The 12927-nt window shown below is 61.1% G+C and overlaps 3 protein-coding genes across 3 annotated transcripts in view; 2 read left to right on the forward strand and 1 right to left on the reverse strand.

Annotated features, from left to right (window-relative positions):
• CHLRE_17g703932v5 (uncharacterized protein) overlaps positions 1 to 339 on the reverse strand; it is a 2006-nt gene extending 1667 nt beyond the window's left edge. The window contains exon 1 of the mRNA XM_043071962.1: positions 117 to 339. Within this exon, the coding sequence (XP_042914421.1) occupies positions 117 to 140 (24 nt within the window). The 5' untranslated portion in view covers positions 141 to 339. The remainder of the gene's footprint in view (positions 1 to 116) is intronic.
• A 3520-nt stretch (positions 340 to 3859) lies between these two features.
• On the forward strand, positions 3860 to 10231 carry CHLRE_17g703950v5 (uncharacterized protein). Its single transcript, XM_043071963.1, has 17 exons — positions 3860 to 4395; positions 4584 to 4874; positions 5051 to 5089; positions 5247 to 5304; positions 5525 to 5576; positions 5789 to 5841; positions 5970 to 6024; positions 6123 to 6228; positions 6591 to 6658; positions 6883 to 6992; positions 7190 to 7225; positions 7372 to 7454; positions 7632 to 7720; positions 7903 to 7980; positions 8133 to 8253; positions 8480 to 8669; positions 8979 to 10231. The coding sequence occupies exons 1-17, from the start codon at positions 4228 to 4230 to the stop codon at positions 9071 to 9073; spliced, it is 1692 nt and encodes a 563-aa protein (XP_042914422.1). The 5' UTR covers positions 3860 to 4227; the 3' UTR covers positions 9074 to 10231.
• A 328-nt stretch (positions 10232 to 10559) lies between these two features.
• On the forward strand, positions 10560 to 12921 carry CHLRE_17g703976v5 (uncharacterized protein). Its single transcript, XM_043071964.1, has 3 exons — positions 10560 to 11000; positions 11449 to 12350; positions 12609 to 12921. The coding sequence occupies exons 2-3, from the start codon at positions 12185 to 12187 to the stop codon at positions 12692 to 12694; spliced, it is 252 nt and encodes an 83-aa protein (XP_042914423.1). The 5' UTR covers positions 10560 to 11000; positions 11449 to 12184; the 3' UTR covers positions 12695 to 12921.
• The last annotated feature ends 6 nt before the right edge of the window (positions 12922 to 12927 follow it).

Consider the following 12927-nt stretch of genomic DNA (forward strand, 5'->3'; position numbering starts at 1 on the left):
GTTGCAAGGCCTTCTATGCAGTCTGTTTGCCCATTGAAAGGAACATCTGGAGACTTGATATGGTAGAAAGGACAAGCCGAAGTGCGTGCGTTCTCACGGCGTGCGTACAGTCTCACTTTGTGAAGCTCGTTGGGAGGCATACTTGTCCTGAGATTTAATTTAATAAACGATAGTTTGATGATGGTAGTGGTGCCAGCTTCAAGTTTATTATTGCTGTCACAAGAATCCTCTCGATTGGCCTCGCATCTAATCGTCACAGTGGTTTCCACTAAGCCAGTGGGAGGTAACTTTCCACTGATCTAGTGGGAAGTTTGTTTCCAATAGCAAAGGTCGTAGTGCTAAACATTATTCTCGTAAGATTGCAGTGGAAATACAGTCGGTAGCGATGGCGCCACCGAACTCGCCACGCCGTTTTCCCGGCCCTGTTGGTCGCCTCGCCCCCCCCCCCCCGCCCCGTTCCCGCGTGGCTTCCGTTCTCCTTTCCATCAGCCTCTAACGACGTCCCAGATTCTGGCCATGTCTACGCGGCTGTTCTCCGCATAGTAAGCGTGAGTATCTATGGAATACATGGGTGAGGCGGTGTGGGCAGGTGTGGGGTGCCGCCAGCCCCCTCCCCCTCCGCCGCCCAGCAGCCCACGCCTGCTGTCCAGTCTACGCTCGCCGCGGTGTAATCCTGCCGTATCATGCACGCCTATATGGGTCTCAGTGTAGGGAGGCCCGTGGTCATGGATAGGCGCAAGGCTCGCGCCGGGTAGAGGGACTAGCATGGGGCATGTCGCGCACACTGTACCAGCCATCCCGCCTCACCACCACCACCCCCAGCCCACGCTCGCCGCGGTGTAATTGTGCCACATCATGCCTGCATGGACCCTCGTGTGGGGAGGCTCGACGTAGTGGGCAGGCGCAAGGACCGTGCCGGCGGATGGGGTTGCGAGTGTTTGTGCGTGTTGCACAGCCGGCGATCAACCTGAGCTGTCAGGCACAAAACAGCAGCAAACAGGTGGCCTGACTGCCCATGGGTAGCGGCAAGCGATGAATGTCCATGAGGGCGGGCGCGGACGTGGCGCACGCGTGGCTAGTATGTGGGGAGGGGGGCGGGGCCTTGGGCGGGGCGGGTGTGTGGGGCCGGGTCCTCTGGCACTGGGTGCGGGTGAAAGCCTGTTTAAAGCACCCCGTTCCATGGAATTACCCAGCCATACTACACGGCCATCCATCTTACATACGATAAAGTCCATGTGCACGAGGTTAGGGCCGGGCGTTGACCTTTGCATGCGGGCGAGCGGCTGGAGCGTGGTATGTGCATGGGCCTTGTGCGGCACCCATGCCAGATCCACGGCTTGACCCCTGCCATGACCCCACCCGACGGAATTACCCAGCCACACTACACGGCCATCCATCTTACATGTGGTCAAGCCCATGTGCAAGAGGTTAGGGCCGGGCGTTGACCTTTGCATGCGGGCGAGGGGCTGGAGCGTGGTATGTGCATGGGCCTGGTGCGGCACCCATACATGCCAGATCCACGGCTTGACCCCTGCCATGACCCCACCCGACGGAATTACCCAGCCACACTGCATGGCCATCCATCTTACGTGTGGTCAAGCCCATGTGCAAGAGGTTAGGGCCGGGCGTTGACCTTTGCATGCGGGCGAGGGGCTGGAGCGTGGTATGTGCATGGGCCTTGTGCGGCACCCATACATGCCAGATCCACGGCTTGACCCCTGCCATGACCCCACCCGACGGAATTACCCAGCCATACTGCATGGCCATCCATCTTACGTGTGGTCAAGCCCATGTGCAAGAGGTTAGGGCCGGGCGTTGACCTTTGCATGCGGGCGAGGGGCTGGAGCGTGGTATGTGCATGGGCCTTGTGCGGCACCCATACATGCCAGATCCACGGCTTGACCCCTGCCATGACCCCACCCGACGGAATTACCCAGCCATACTGCATGGCCATCCATCTTACGTGTGGTCAAGCCCATGTGCAAGAGGTTAGGGCCGGGCGTTGACCTTTGCATGCGGGCGAGGGGCTGGAGCGTGGTATGTGCATGGGCCTTGTGCGGCACCCATCCATACATGCCAGATCCACGGCTTGACCCCTGCCATGACCCCACCCGACGGAATTACCCAGCCATACTGCATGGCCATCCATCTTACGTGTGGTCAAGCCCATGTGCAAGAGGTTAGGGCCGGGCGTTGACCTTTGCATGCGGGCGAGGGGCTGGAGCGTGGTATGTGCATGGGCCTTGTGCGGCACCCATACATGCCAGATCCACGGCTTGACCCCTGCCATGACCCCACCCGACGGAATTACCCAGCCATACTGCATGGCCATCCATCTTACGTGTGGTCAAGCCCATGTGCAAGAGGTTAGGGCCGGGCGTTGACCTTTGCATGCGGGCGAGGGGCTGGAGCGTGGTATGTGCATGGGCCTTGTGCGGCACCCATCCATACATGCCAGATCCACGGCTTGACCCCTGCCATGACCCCACCCGACGGAATTACCCAGCCATACTGCATGGCCATCCATCTTACGTGTGGTCAAGCCCATGTGCAAGAGGTTAGGGCCGGGCGTTGACCTTTGCATGCGGGCGAGGGGCTGGAGCGTGGTATGTGCATGGGCCTTGTGCGGCACCCATACATGCCAGATCCACGGCTTGACCCCTGCCATGACCCCACCCGACGGAATTACCCAGCCATACTGCATGGCCATCCATCTTACGTGTGGTCAAGCCCATGTGCAAGAGGTTAGGGCCGGGCGTTGACCTTTGCATGCGGGCGAGGGGCTGGAGCGTGGTATGTGCATGGGCCTTGTGCGGCACCCATACATGCCAGATCCACGGCTTGACCCCTGCCATGACCCCACCCGACGGAATTACCCAGCCATACTGCATGGCCATCCATCTTACGTGTGGTCAAGCCCATGTGCAAGAGGTTAGGGCCGGGCGTTGACCTTTGCATGCGGGCGAGGGGCTGGAGCGTGGTATGTGCATGGGCCTTGTGCGGCACCCATACATGCCAGATCCACGGCTTGACCCCTGCCATGACCCCACCCGACGGAATTACCCAGCCATACTGCATGGCCATCCATCTTACGTGTGGTCAAGCCCATGTGCAAGAGGTTAGGGCCGGGCGTTGACCTTTGCATGCGGGCGAGCGGCTGGAGTGGGCCTGGGCAGCCCGCCACGCCGCACCCTGGTCAATGTAACCCCATCCGCCGGCACGGGCCTTGCGCCTGCCCACTACGACGAGCCACCCCACACGAGGGTCCATGCAGGCATGATGTGGCACAATTACACCGCGGCGAGCGTGGGCTGGGGGTGGTGGTGGTGAGGCGGGATGGCTGGTACAGTGTGCGCGCATGCCCCATGCTAGTCCCTCTACCCGGCGCGAGCCTTGCGCCTATCCATGACCACGGGCCTCCCTACACTGAGACCCATATAGGCGTGCATGATACGGCAGGATTACACCGCGGCGAGCGTAGACTGGACAGCAGGCGTGGGCTGCTGGGCGGCGGAGGGGGAGGGGGCTGGCGGCACCCCACACCTGCCCACACCGCCTCACCCATGTATTCCATAGAAACTCACGCTTACTATGCGGAGGACAGGCACATAGGCATGGGGAGGATCTAGGATGCCGTTAGAGGCTGATGGAAATGAATTTTGAAGCCGAGCGGGAACGGGGCGGGGGCAACGGGGGCGGGGGCGGGGGCGGGGCGGGGCGAGGCGACCAACAGGGCCGGGAAAACGGCGTGGCGAATTCGGTGGCGCCATCGCTACCGACTGTATTTCCACTGCATTCTTACGAGAATAATGTTTAGCACTACGACCTTTGCTATTGGAAACAATTTCCCACTAGATTAGTGGAAAGTTCCTCCCACTGGCTTAGTGGAAACCACTGTGACGATGAGCTGGGCCTCGGCAGTTGGTCGCCGACGGAAGCGCTGCAAGAAGGCCAGCTGCACTCCCAGCTCTGACCATGTAAAGATGCTTGCCTTATACGTCGTTACGAAATTTCGTTCTCGGTAACATCATCCCTTCGCGTGGGGTTCGTGTCTGACTTCACCGGTGGTTGGCGTGGGGTGCGCGTGAATATTTAAGCCGAGTTAGACCGTACTGCCTGCATTTTAGGCCACCGTGCCAGTACCTTGCTCCAGGAATACCAATTTGTACATTGTGCCCCATCAATCAAGTAGCGCCAGCAATGACCAAAATGCTGCAGTCATGCGCAATGGCCTTGATGCTGGTCCTTGCGGTGTCGCACGCGGTGGATGCGCACGCGCCACGCCGTATGGCACAGTCGCAGGCTGCCATTACGTCAACCTGGGGCTCGTTCGGTGGCAACAACAGGAACTGGAGGACTGCGACGATCCCGGGCAAATTCCGCACGACGCCGCAGGTGGGTTCGCGCTCTCCATTTCGCTTAACAGTCAAGTGTGCAGTGTGCAGTCATGCAACGGAATGCACCGGCTCGTTGTCCGTAAGCTTTGATCAACACACTTGTCCGCCACAAAGCTGGCGGGGCTGCGTTGTATGCTCCATGTCTTCCTTTCTCTCCCGCCCCCTGCCTGTCTCCTCATCCCACAGATCGCCTTCCAGGTCGACACCCAGGGCTCCGACGTGTCTGCAACCCCCACCGTCATCAACAACTTCGTCTACTTTGGCGACTGGTCCGGTTTCCTGTACAAGGTGGATGCCCAAACCGGCGCCGTGTCATGGAAGAAGAACGTCACGGAGCTGGTGTGGCCCGGCGGCGTCGGCGCCACCAACCTGCTGGTGACCCGCACTGCCGCCACGGATGCCGGCAACGGTAACATCATCATCGGCACTCAGACTCTCATCCTGCCTGGAAACTTTGCTGGTACCCAGGGCTATGTGGTAAGTGCCTCTTACCCTTTGGAGCACCGAGGGCTTCATGCATGGAACACACATATGCCACACGCACCTGATGGCGGGTGACACATTGCACACGCATGCATGCACGTGACCAGGGATCATACATGCCAAGCGTCCATCACCATTTTAAGACTTCATCCCAATTCTGCTCCTCACAGGTGTCCATCAGGGCCAAAGATGCCTCTACAAACTGGAAGGTGGGTGCATGCTGGTGAAAACTTGAAAAGTACAAAAGGGGATTAGTGAGAATGCCGCCGTGATCGACTACGTTGTGACGGAAACGTGAAGTGTTCGGCGCCCAAGCAACCCTCTCACCACGCGAACGCTTTCACGGGTGGGGCGCCCCACGCACAGAGCCTTCCCGACCCTCACCCGTTCGCCATCGTCACGGCCTCCCCTACCGTCTACAAGGGTAGGATCCCGGTGTGGCCTCGTTTGATATGACCTCATGTGCGTGGTAGCATTTTGACGGGCGCGCTGGCTGCCCAAATGCATGACAGCATGGGTCATAGCAGGACTGTGGCACAGGATGGAGCAGCAGCATGTACGGGCGTACGGCAGCAATTGAGGGGGATGCCCTGTCGTCATTGGCCGTTCTTTGACCTTCGAGCGCCGACACCTGTCTTCCATAGGCGCCATCTACGTTGGAATCTCTAGTCTGGAGGAGCTTGTGGACGCCTTTGGGTGAGAACCTGACTGTTCTTCTTTGATGATGGAGCGAGTGCTAGTGGTTTACTCCGTGCAGGTTTGCTTGCGCACGCATTTCTTGCATGGATGCCCGGCGGCATGGCGGTGGGTGCTCGCTCCCTTGCCCTCCCGTACACTGTACACCATGCACCATGTTACGGTTTCATCTGAATGGCCCATCCCCCATGAACTACGCCGGCTACACGCAGGGCCCCGTGCTGCACCTTCCGCGGCTCCGTCGTGCGTCTTGATCTGCTCACCGGTGCGCAAGCCGTGCTTTTCATTACGGTCGTGTTCGCCTGTTGCTGCAGATGTGGGCTACTTACCGTGTTTCTCTGTACTAGTGTGGTCATTCGCCTGACTAGGGCCCCTTGCTGCCTTACACCCCAGGTGCCACGCAGTGGCAGTTCTTCACCGCTCCTGAGAACGGCGGCGTGCCCGGCTGGTAAGTGACACTCACATCTTTTGTTCTAACTGTTCGGGCGTTGTGCTATTGATCCAGGCAGGCCACCAGGTCCTCACACTTCCCTTCGCATGTGGCAGGTCGGGCAACGCGGTGTGGGGCAGTGCGCCTGCTATTGACGAGGCCCGCGGTCGGGTCTATGTGGCCACCGGCAACCAGTACGTCGCCCCCGAGGAGGTTCTTGAGGTGAGTGCGCTTAGCGTGCGGTTCACGGTATTGCTAGCCCGCACGCCATTCGCCAATCGACATCCAGCAGCTAATCCGGCGAAAGTCCACGTACCCGTGCCACGCACCTGCCCGTCATGCCACCTTAGGTGCTTAGCCGGGGGCCTTGCTTGGCCACCCCGCAACCCGTGCGTGTCAGGCACGCCAGCAGGGCGCTAGGCCCTAGCAGCCGGGACCCTCTTTGCCATTCTCTTAGCCGAGAACGAACGTCGCTCTCCTGTCGCGTGTGATGTCCGCACGCATGCTGCACGCTCCCACCCATGCTTACTTACTTCACTCAAGATGCTCACACAAGCAAACCCCCATTACAATCCGCTGTGCAGTGCCTCGAGGACCCGGCCAATGACACTCCCGCCAAGAAGGGTGCCTGCGTGGACGTCCCCGGCAACTGGTGCGTGCGTGCTCACGCAATGTCCCATGGACATACGGTGTGACGTGCACCTGTTGCACAGCACGAAGACGCATGCACACTGTCGCTCCTTCGGCGGGACCACCCCTGGCGGCGCCTGTGGGGCGCCGGGGGTTTCTACCCGTGTACTTGCTTGTAGCGTAGCACACCGTACTTCATGAGCACTCATCCGCCCGTTTGCTTGTGTATGTGTTCTGTTCATGCAGGTTTAACAGTGTTCTGTCACTTGACATTGAGACCGGGGAGCTGGTGTGGGGCAACCGTGTGTCCTTCTTCGACGTCTGGACCGCCGCCTGCCTGCCCCTGCTGCCCACGGGTACGTTGATGAGCGATGAATGAATAGTGAGATCACCTGCGCGCCATACATGCCTGCAGGCCGCACAATCCTGATTGCGGCACAGGCTAAAAAACTGCGCGCGCAAGCCACCTGCTGCTGCACTCCCACGCGCGGCCACGCGCACCATCCACTGACCGTATGTACCTGGTCCCTATTTGCATGCTGTGTGCGTGCAGTGACGGACTGCCCCTTCGCCGAGAGCCCCGACTACGGTACGTACCTTACGCAGCAGGGATGCTGTGTGTGCGCACGGTGTCTGCATGCACGGCCTCGCTCATCCTCCAGGCGCCCACATAAAACCTGCTGGTTTCGTTCACACTCCTGACTCGCGCCCGCTCCCGACTTGTTGCTGCTGCAGACTTCGGCCAGGCGCCCCTGTACTTCCCCAGCGTCCAGTGCGGCTCGCAGAGGAAGGACATTCTGGTCGTTGGCCAAAAGTCGGTGCGTCCTGGGCGGGCTAACTAGGCCCACGGCATGCAAATGATTGCGGCCAACACCACGCACGTTAGACTAACCTTGCTATAGAGTAAGCCTGCTGTATGCTGGCCTGCTGGGTCATCGCCGATGTGCAGAGCATAACCATGACGCAACCTTGCATCATGGTGTGGTGCACGACAGGGCTGGGGCTACGGCTTTGATGCCGCGACCGGCGCCACCCTGTGGCAGACCAACTCCGGTGTCGGCAGCGCCAGCGGCGGCATGCAGTGGTGAGCGATCGAGTGTGCAGAAGCTAGGGTCTATCTGGGGCTCGCTCGTTTAGGATACTGCCGGCTGCGGCATGTAGACGAGACAGCACAGGAGATGCCGGCATGAATCTAGCTCCATTGGGTTGCGGAGCTGCATGTGCCCTGGCGAGCCCACCATTGGTATTGTGCTGCGCAATACGCAGGGGCACGGCCACTGATGGCGTCCGCACCGTTTACTTCCAGAACTCCAACTTCGGCTTTGAGGACGTCACCCTGACCAAGTGAGTCCCCGTGCTAGGTGTGGATGTGGGTGTTGTCAGGCGGTCAGCAGCAGGCTTGCTCTCGCAAGTAATGCGTGTTCGGCGGCACACAGGCAGTATCCGTGATTACACCTGTCGTCTGCGGTTGCCCTACCTTTACCCGCGCCTTGCAGCCCCGCGCCCGGCAGCCCCGCTGTTGCACCTGGCGGTTTCGCTACCGCTGTGGACGTGTGCACTGGCGAGATCAAGTGGCAGGCCGCCATCCCCATCACGCCCGCCCGCCAGAGCGCCGCGGTAAGAATGCCACTGCTGGTCCAACCTACCAGCTGAGGTTCCGCACCCCAACCTTCGCCCATAGGCGCACATTTACGCCCGCATCCCTCAACCGAGCATACATCCAATAAACCACACCTGCTGTCGTGCCCAACAAAGCCGTAGCCTGTGAGCGTGCATGAGCAATGCTCCCTTTTTTGTCAACCCGCACTTACCCGCCCTACCTGTCCCGACCCACCCATCACAGTTGGGCCCGCCTGTTTATGTTCGCGAGCAAGGCGCTAACGGCAACGCCTATGTGGTGTACCCCACCCTGTCTAATGACGGAGAGCTGGCTGCGTTCGACGCCCAGACTGGCGAGCACTACACCACCCTGATCGCCGGACCTGGCGGCTCGGTCAGCGGTCCCTCCGTTGTGAACGGCATTCTGTACGCGGGTAAGTGGAAGTGGGTTCTTCCTGAGCCGTTCGAGGACAGCTTGGCTGCTGTGTTGTGTTGCGTTCTTAGCCTTCCCGCTGTGACATGGGCTGTGCTGCGTTCTTAGCCTGCGCACGGTGACATGGGCTGTGCAAACAACCAGCAGGGCACCGCATGCACAGGGGTCCATGTAACTAGGGTTGTGAGGCCTCCCTAACGGCAAGAAACGTGTTTGTGGGGCGGTGCGTCCCTCGACGCAATCCGTGTAATACGGCAGCCCGCCACTCAGGCGACCCTCCAAAACTGGGCATTTTGCTGCCAACTAACAGGTGTGGGATACCGCCGCTTTGATTACGGTGCACGGGCCGAGAGCCATGGTGTCACCGCTTTCCGGCTGACGGCCAAGGACAACAAGCAGGGGTAATGGCAGCAAGCATGCATGTAGGCAGGTTGTTGCTTGGCATGTTGCCCAGCGTATGCATTACGTGGTATGCGTTTGGCTAGATTATTGTTAGCACGCAGAACCGTGCATGCGTGCATGTGAGGCAACTTGCTTGAAATAGCTCATGTGTGCGTGTGCCCTCATCGTGTGTGCATGCATTGCTTGCGGCTGGGGCTGGGATGTGCGCGCTGGTTGAGTGTGCGTGCTTGCATGTACCGGATCCCTCAGCTTTGCGCGTCCATGCATGGACATGCACACCGTCTGCGTCGACCCCGAGTACTTTCCCATGAATTTTGTGTACCATATGTATATATATATGTGTGTGTGCGTGCCAATCCATCGCTAACCATGGCATGACCAACATAGGTGATGCCTAGCTGCCTGCAATGCAATCGGGGGGGGGGGGGCACCTTTCGATTTCGTTGCCGTGCCAAGTAGACGCACACGCGGACCGCGGCAGACGTTGTGGATGGCATTACTAATAATGCCCAAGTAATGGGGTCCCGCGCTGCATGCGCATGCAAGTCCATGCATTCAGATTTCAGACACGCGCATGAGCGACGTGCGTGGAATGATTGCCGCATGAGCTGCTTTCGTACGGGCAGGGACTCATCCCTGTCCTGCAGCAAAGACCTTGAAAAGCGCGAACCTCATGGTGCTTCCATTCTTGACACGTCCAAGCCTCTCACAGCGTCGGAGTGTCAAAGCATAGAGGGGCTGGTGGATGGCTTTGGCGAAGGCCAGCCCATCCTAGGTTGCAAATGTTTGCATGACTGCTGCATGCGCTTACGCGAGCCTGCTGCGGCCACATGAAGGGTACTTGTATGACACCCGACGTCGTACAACGTCCCACCAAGCAATATACATCTGTCGCTTGAAGGCATAAGCGCTGCAGTCAGTTGTTTGCCTTGCACTGGACACAGGCGAGCCGCCGCGTGTGCATGCCTGTGCACATACGCGTGAGGGGCGGAAGGATTGAAGGGTCCAGGAAAAGCGCAATCGTCCGCATGGTGATGCGAACCGTTTGAACTCTTGCAATGCTTGCGTGGCGACCTGCGCGCTACTTCCTGGCACCTCAGCATCCGGGCATACTGGTAGGCCTCACTGGAGGACACGTATGGTTGACGTAGCCAGGCTCTATGATGGAGCATGCGGGGGCGGCCCGCTCACCGCCATGAACATACATCCGGCCTGCACTCCTGACGAGCATCAGTAGGCCCTCTTGAGGGAAAGCGGATACTGCCAGACAGAGGTCCGCCGGCAGGGGCCAGCCGGGCCCATCCTGTGCCCCAAGATGGATGGGGCCTGCGGGCTGTCGCTGGGCAAGCAGGTGAGGTGCCCAATGGAGACCCCACTCATCACGCCCTTCCGCTGAGGCTCAGCAGGCAGTGATCTGCAGGCAGCATCCGGAATGCGGAATCCACAAGAGTCCAGAAATCCTTTAACGGAGACGGTACTAACTCTTTCTGACACAGTGGTCACAAAGCAGAAGGAAGGGAAAGGCACAGCACCACAATAGCACGCGACCTGGGACCCCAGCAAACAGAACGCCAGGGACCACCGACCAGCCACCGGAACCCAGGCGCACCCCTCCGGGGCAAAGCAAAGGCAGACCGGGGCCCCAACAACAGGCGAAGCAACCAGCGGACTCACAGAACAGAGCAAGAAACAGACTCACGGGACAGAGCTGGAAAGAGAAGAGAGGAGAAACACGGAAACCCTGCACCCAAGCCCAAACCACCGCGAGCACGGGAACCCAAGCAGGCGCACACACAACCGAGCGCCGGCACACCCGCACCAACCCGCAGCAAACCGGGCCGCAGGCAACAAGCAGGCCAGAGGACACAGGCGGCTGCTACCCGACCGCCACGCACGCGCGCCTTTGCAAATGACTGTGCGCACTGACCCAGTAAGAAAGCCGACCCGCCGCTACCGCACGGGAAGCCCCGCCGCCGGCACACAACCATACGTAGGCACACACACACGCTGCCAAACCGGGCCAGCACACTAGAAGGGCCCCGCCCAGAGCGCCCGCAACAACTCCGCGTCCACGCGCGCCGCGACCTCTAGCAGCTGCGGCACCAGGTCCCGTGGGCACACGAAAGGGCTACGGTCCGCCACCCAGTCCCGCTCCCAGGCGCAGACGTCACCACGGAGGGACCTCAGGATTAGAGAGCGCCCAGTCCCACAAAATCACGCCGCGTGTATACTGATCATCCGCATCCCATAGTGCCTGCTGCAGGACCGCCTCGAAGGTAACGCCGGGGCTGGGGGCCTCATCGCGGTCAGCCAGCAAGGCCGTGACATCCGCCGCGGACAGGACGGCGCTCCGTAGTCACTCTTGCCACCACCCACAGCCGCCCAAGCACCACCATCGGGCTCGCCGCCACCACCGCCAAACGGGCCTCCTCCAGCCAAAGAGCTGCTCGCACGCCCAGCAGCGCCGCCGGCCGCTCAACCACCGAAGGCGACGGCCGCCGCCCAGCAGACGGCAGCAGGAAACCAGCCCGCAGGCCAGAGCCCGCGGCCCTGACGGCGCAAGTGTTCGCGCGCTTGGCGGCAGGGGCCTCAACGAGGTGGAAGCGGCGGCGCCGGGGGAAGCAGCGGCGCCGATGGAGGCGGCGCCGGCGGAAGCGGCGGCGCCGGCGGAAGCGGCGGCGCCGATGGAGGCGGCGCCGGCGGTGGAAGCGGCGGCGGCGGTGGAGGCGGCGGCGGCGGTGGAAGCGGCGGCGGCGGTGGAAGCGGCGGTGGCGGTGGGAGCAGGCACCACGGCCGCCGCCGGCAGTGGTTCGGGCAGCGCTGGCGCCACGGCTGCCTTCCGCCGGCTTTTGCGAGCCTTGCCGGAGCGCGCTGGCGGGGGAGGCGAAGACGGACGCCACTCCTGCGGCATGCAGCGGCGCCGGTACGAACGTGGCGGGTGCCGGGCGACGGGAGCCGCGGGGACGGCGGCGGCCGCTAGGCAGCGGGCCGCCCGCGGCCACCGCGCGGCGCCAAGCCTGCTGCGTGTGCCGGCTCTTCCTCCATGTCGTCCGGCCCCGCCACCCAGGCCGCCGCGCCAACGCCAGCGCGCGGAGTGCCAAATCGCACCACTGCATGTGCTCGGACCGCCATCGGCCCATCGCCTGCGGACTGCGGCCGCCCCGCGCCACGCGAGCACGGGCCGGCGCGCGACGAGCGGGCGACAGGCAGCTGTCCGACGGCACCTTCTTCAGGCCGCCCAAGCAGGCCGCCTACACCTGTTGCTATCAGCGCCATCCAGGTTAGTTGCTACGCATGGGAGGCGTTGGGCTCAACGTGGTGCGTACGGTAACCTCGATGGAGGCGGTAGAAACTCAGTGGGTAGCATCGACCCTCACGAACCCCAAGCAAGACCATGAAGACCATGTTGCCATTGTGCCTTCGTGCATCCCATCCCTGCTCAGTGCCAGCACGCCGCCTCACACGGCCTCACCACCTGCCCGTGTCGTCGGCGCGCACACGCGCCCGCCTACACCTGCTGTTGTGTCATCCCCTAAAGAACACGGCACCAACGCGCTGTTTGCTACACCACTCTGCATCGGCAACCGCCCTTCCGTGCCGCGGTGGAGAGCTGGCCAGCCTTAAACCTCGTACGGCACTCGAACGCTAACTCGAACGCACTCGAGCATGCTTTCGGCCTTCAGAAGCAGTTAGCCCATGCGGTTTTCTGAATGCATGGTTTTGGACTCATGATCCTGCAAAGGATTTCACAATAAGCAGAGGGAGCAGCAATAACTGGGCCTGGATTTTCAATGGCGCCCGGGACTTCGCGCCACATTCAGAGCATGTACTCTCGATCGCTCAAAAACTTCTGGCCA

Source organism: Chlamydomonas reinhardtii, chromosome 17, assembly GCF_000002595.2.
Source record: "Chlamydomonas reinhardtii strain CC-503 cw92 mt+ chromosome 17, whole genome shotgun sequence".
Classification (NCBI taxonomy): Eukaryota; Viridiplantae; Chlorophyta; class Chlorophyceae; order Chlamydomonadales; family Chlamydomonadaceae; genus Chlamydomonas; species Chlamydomonas reinhardtii.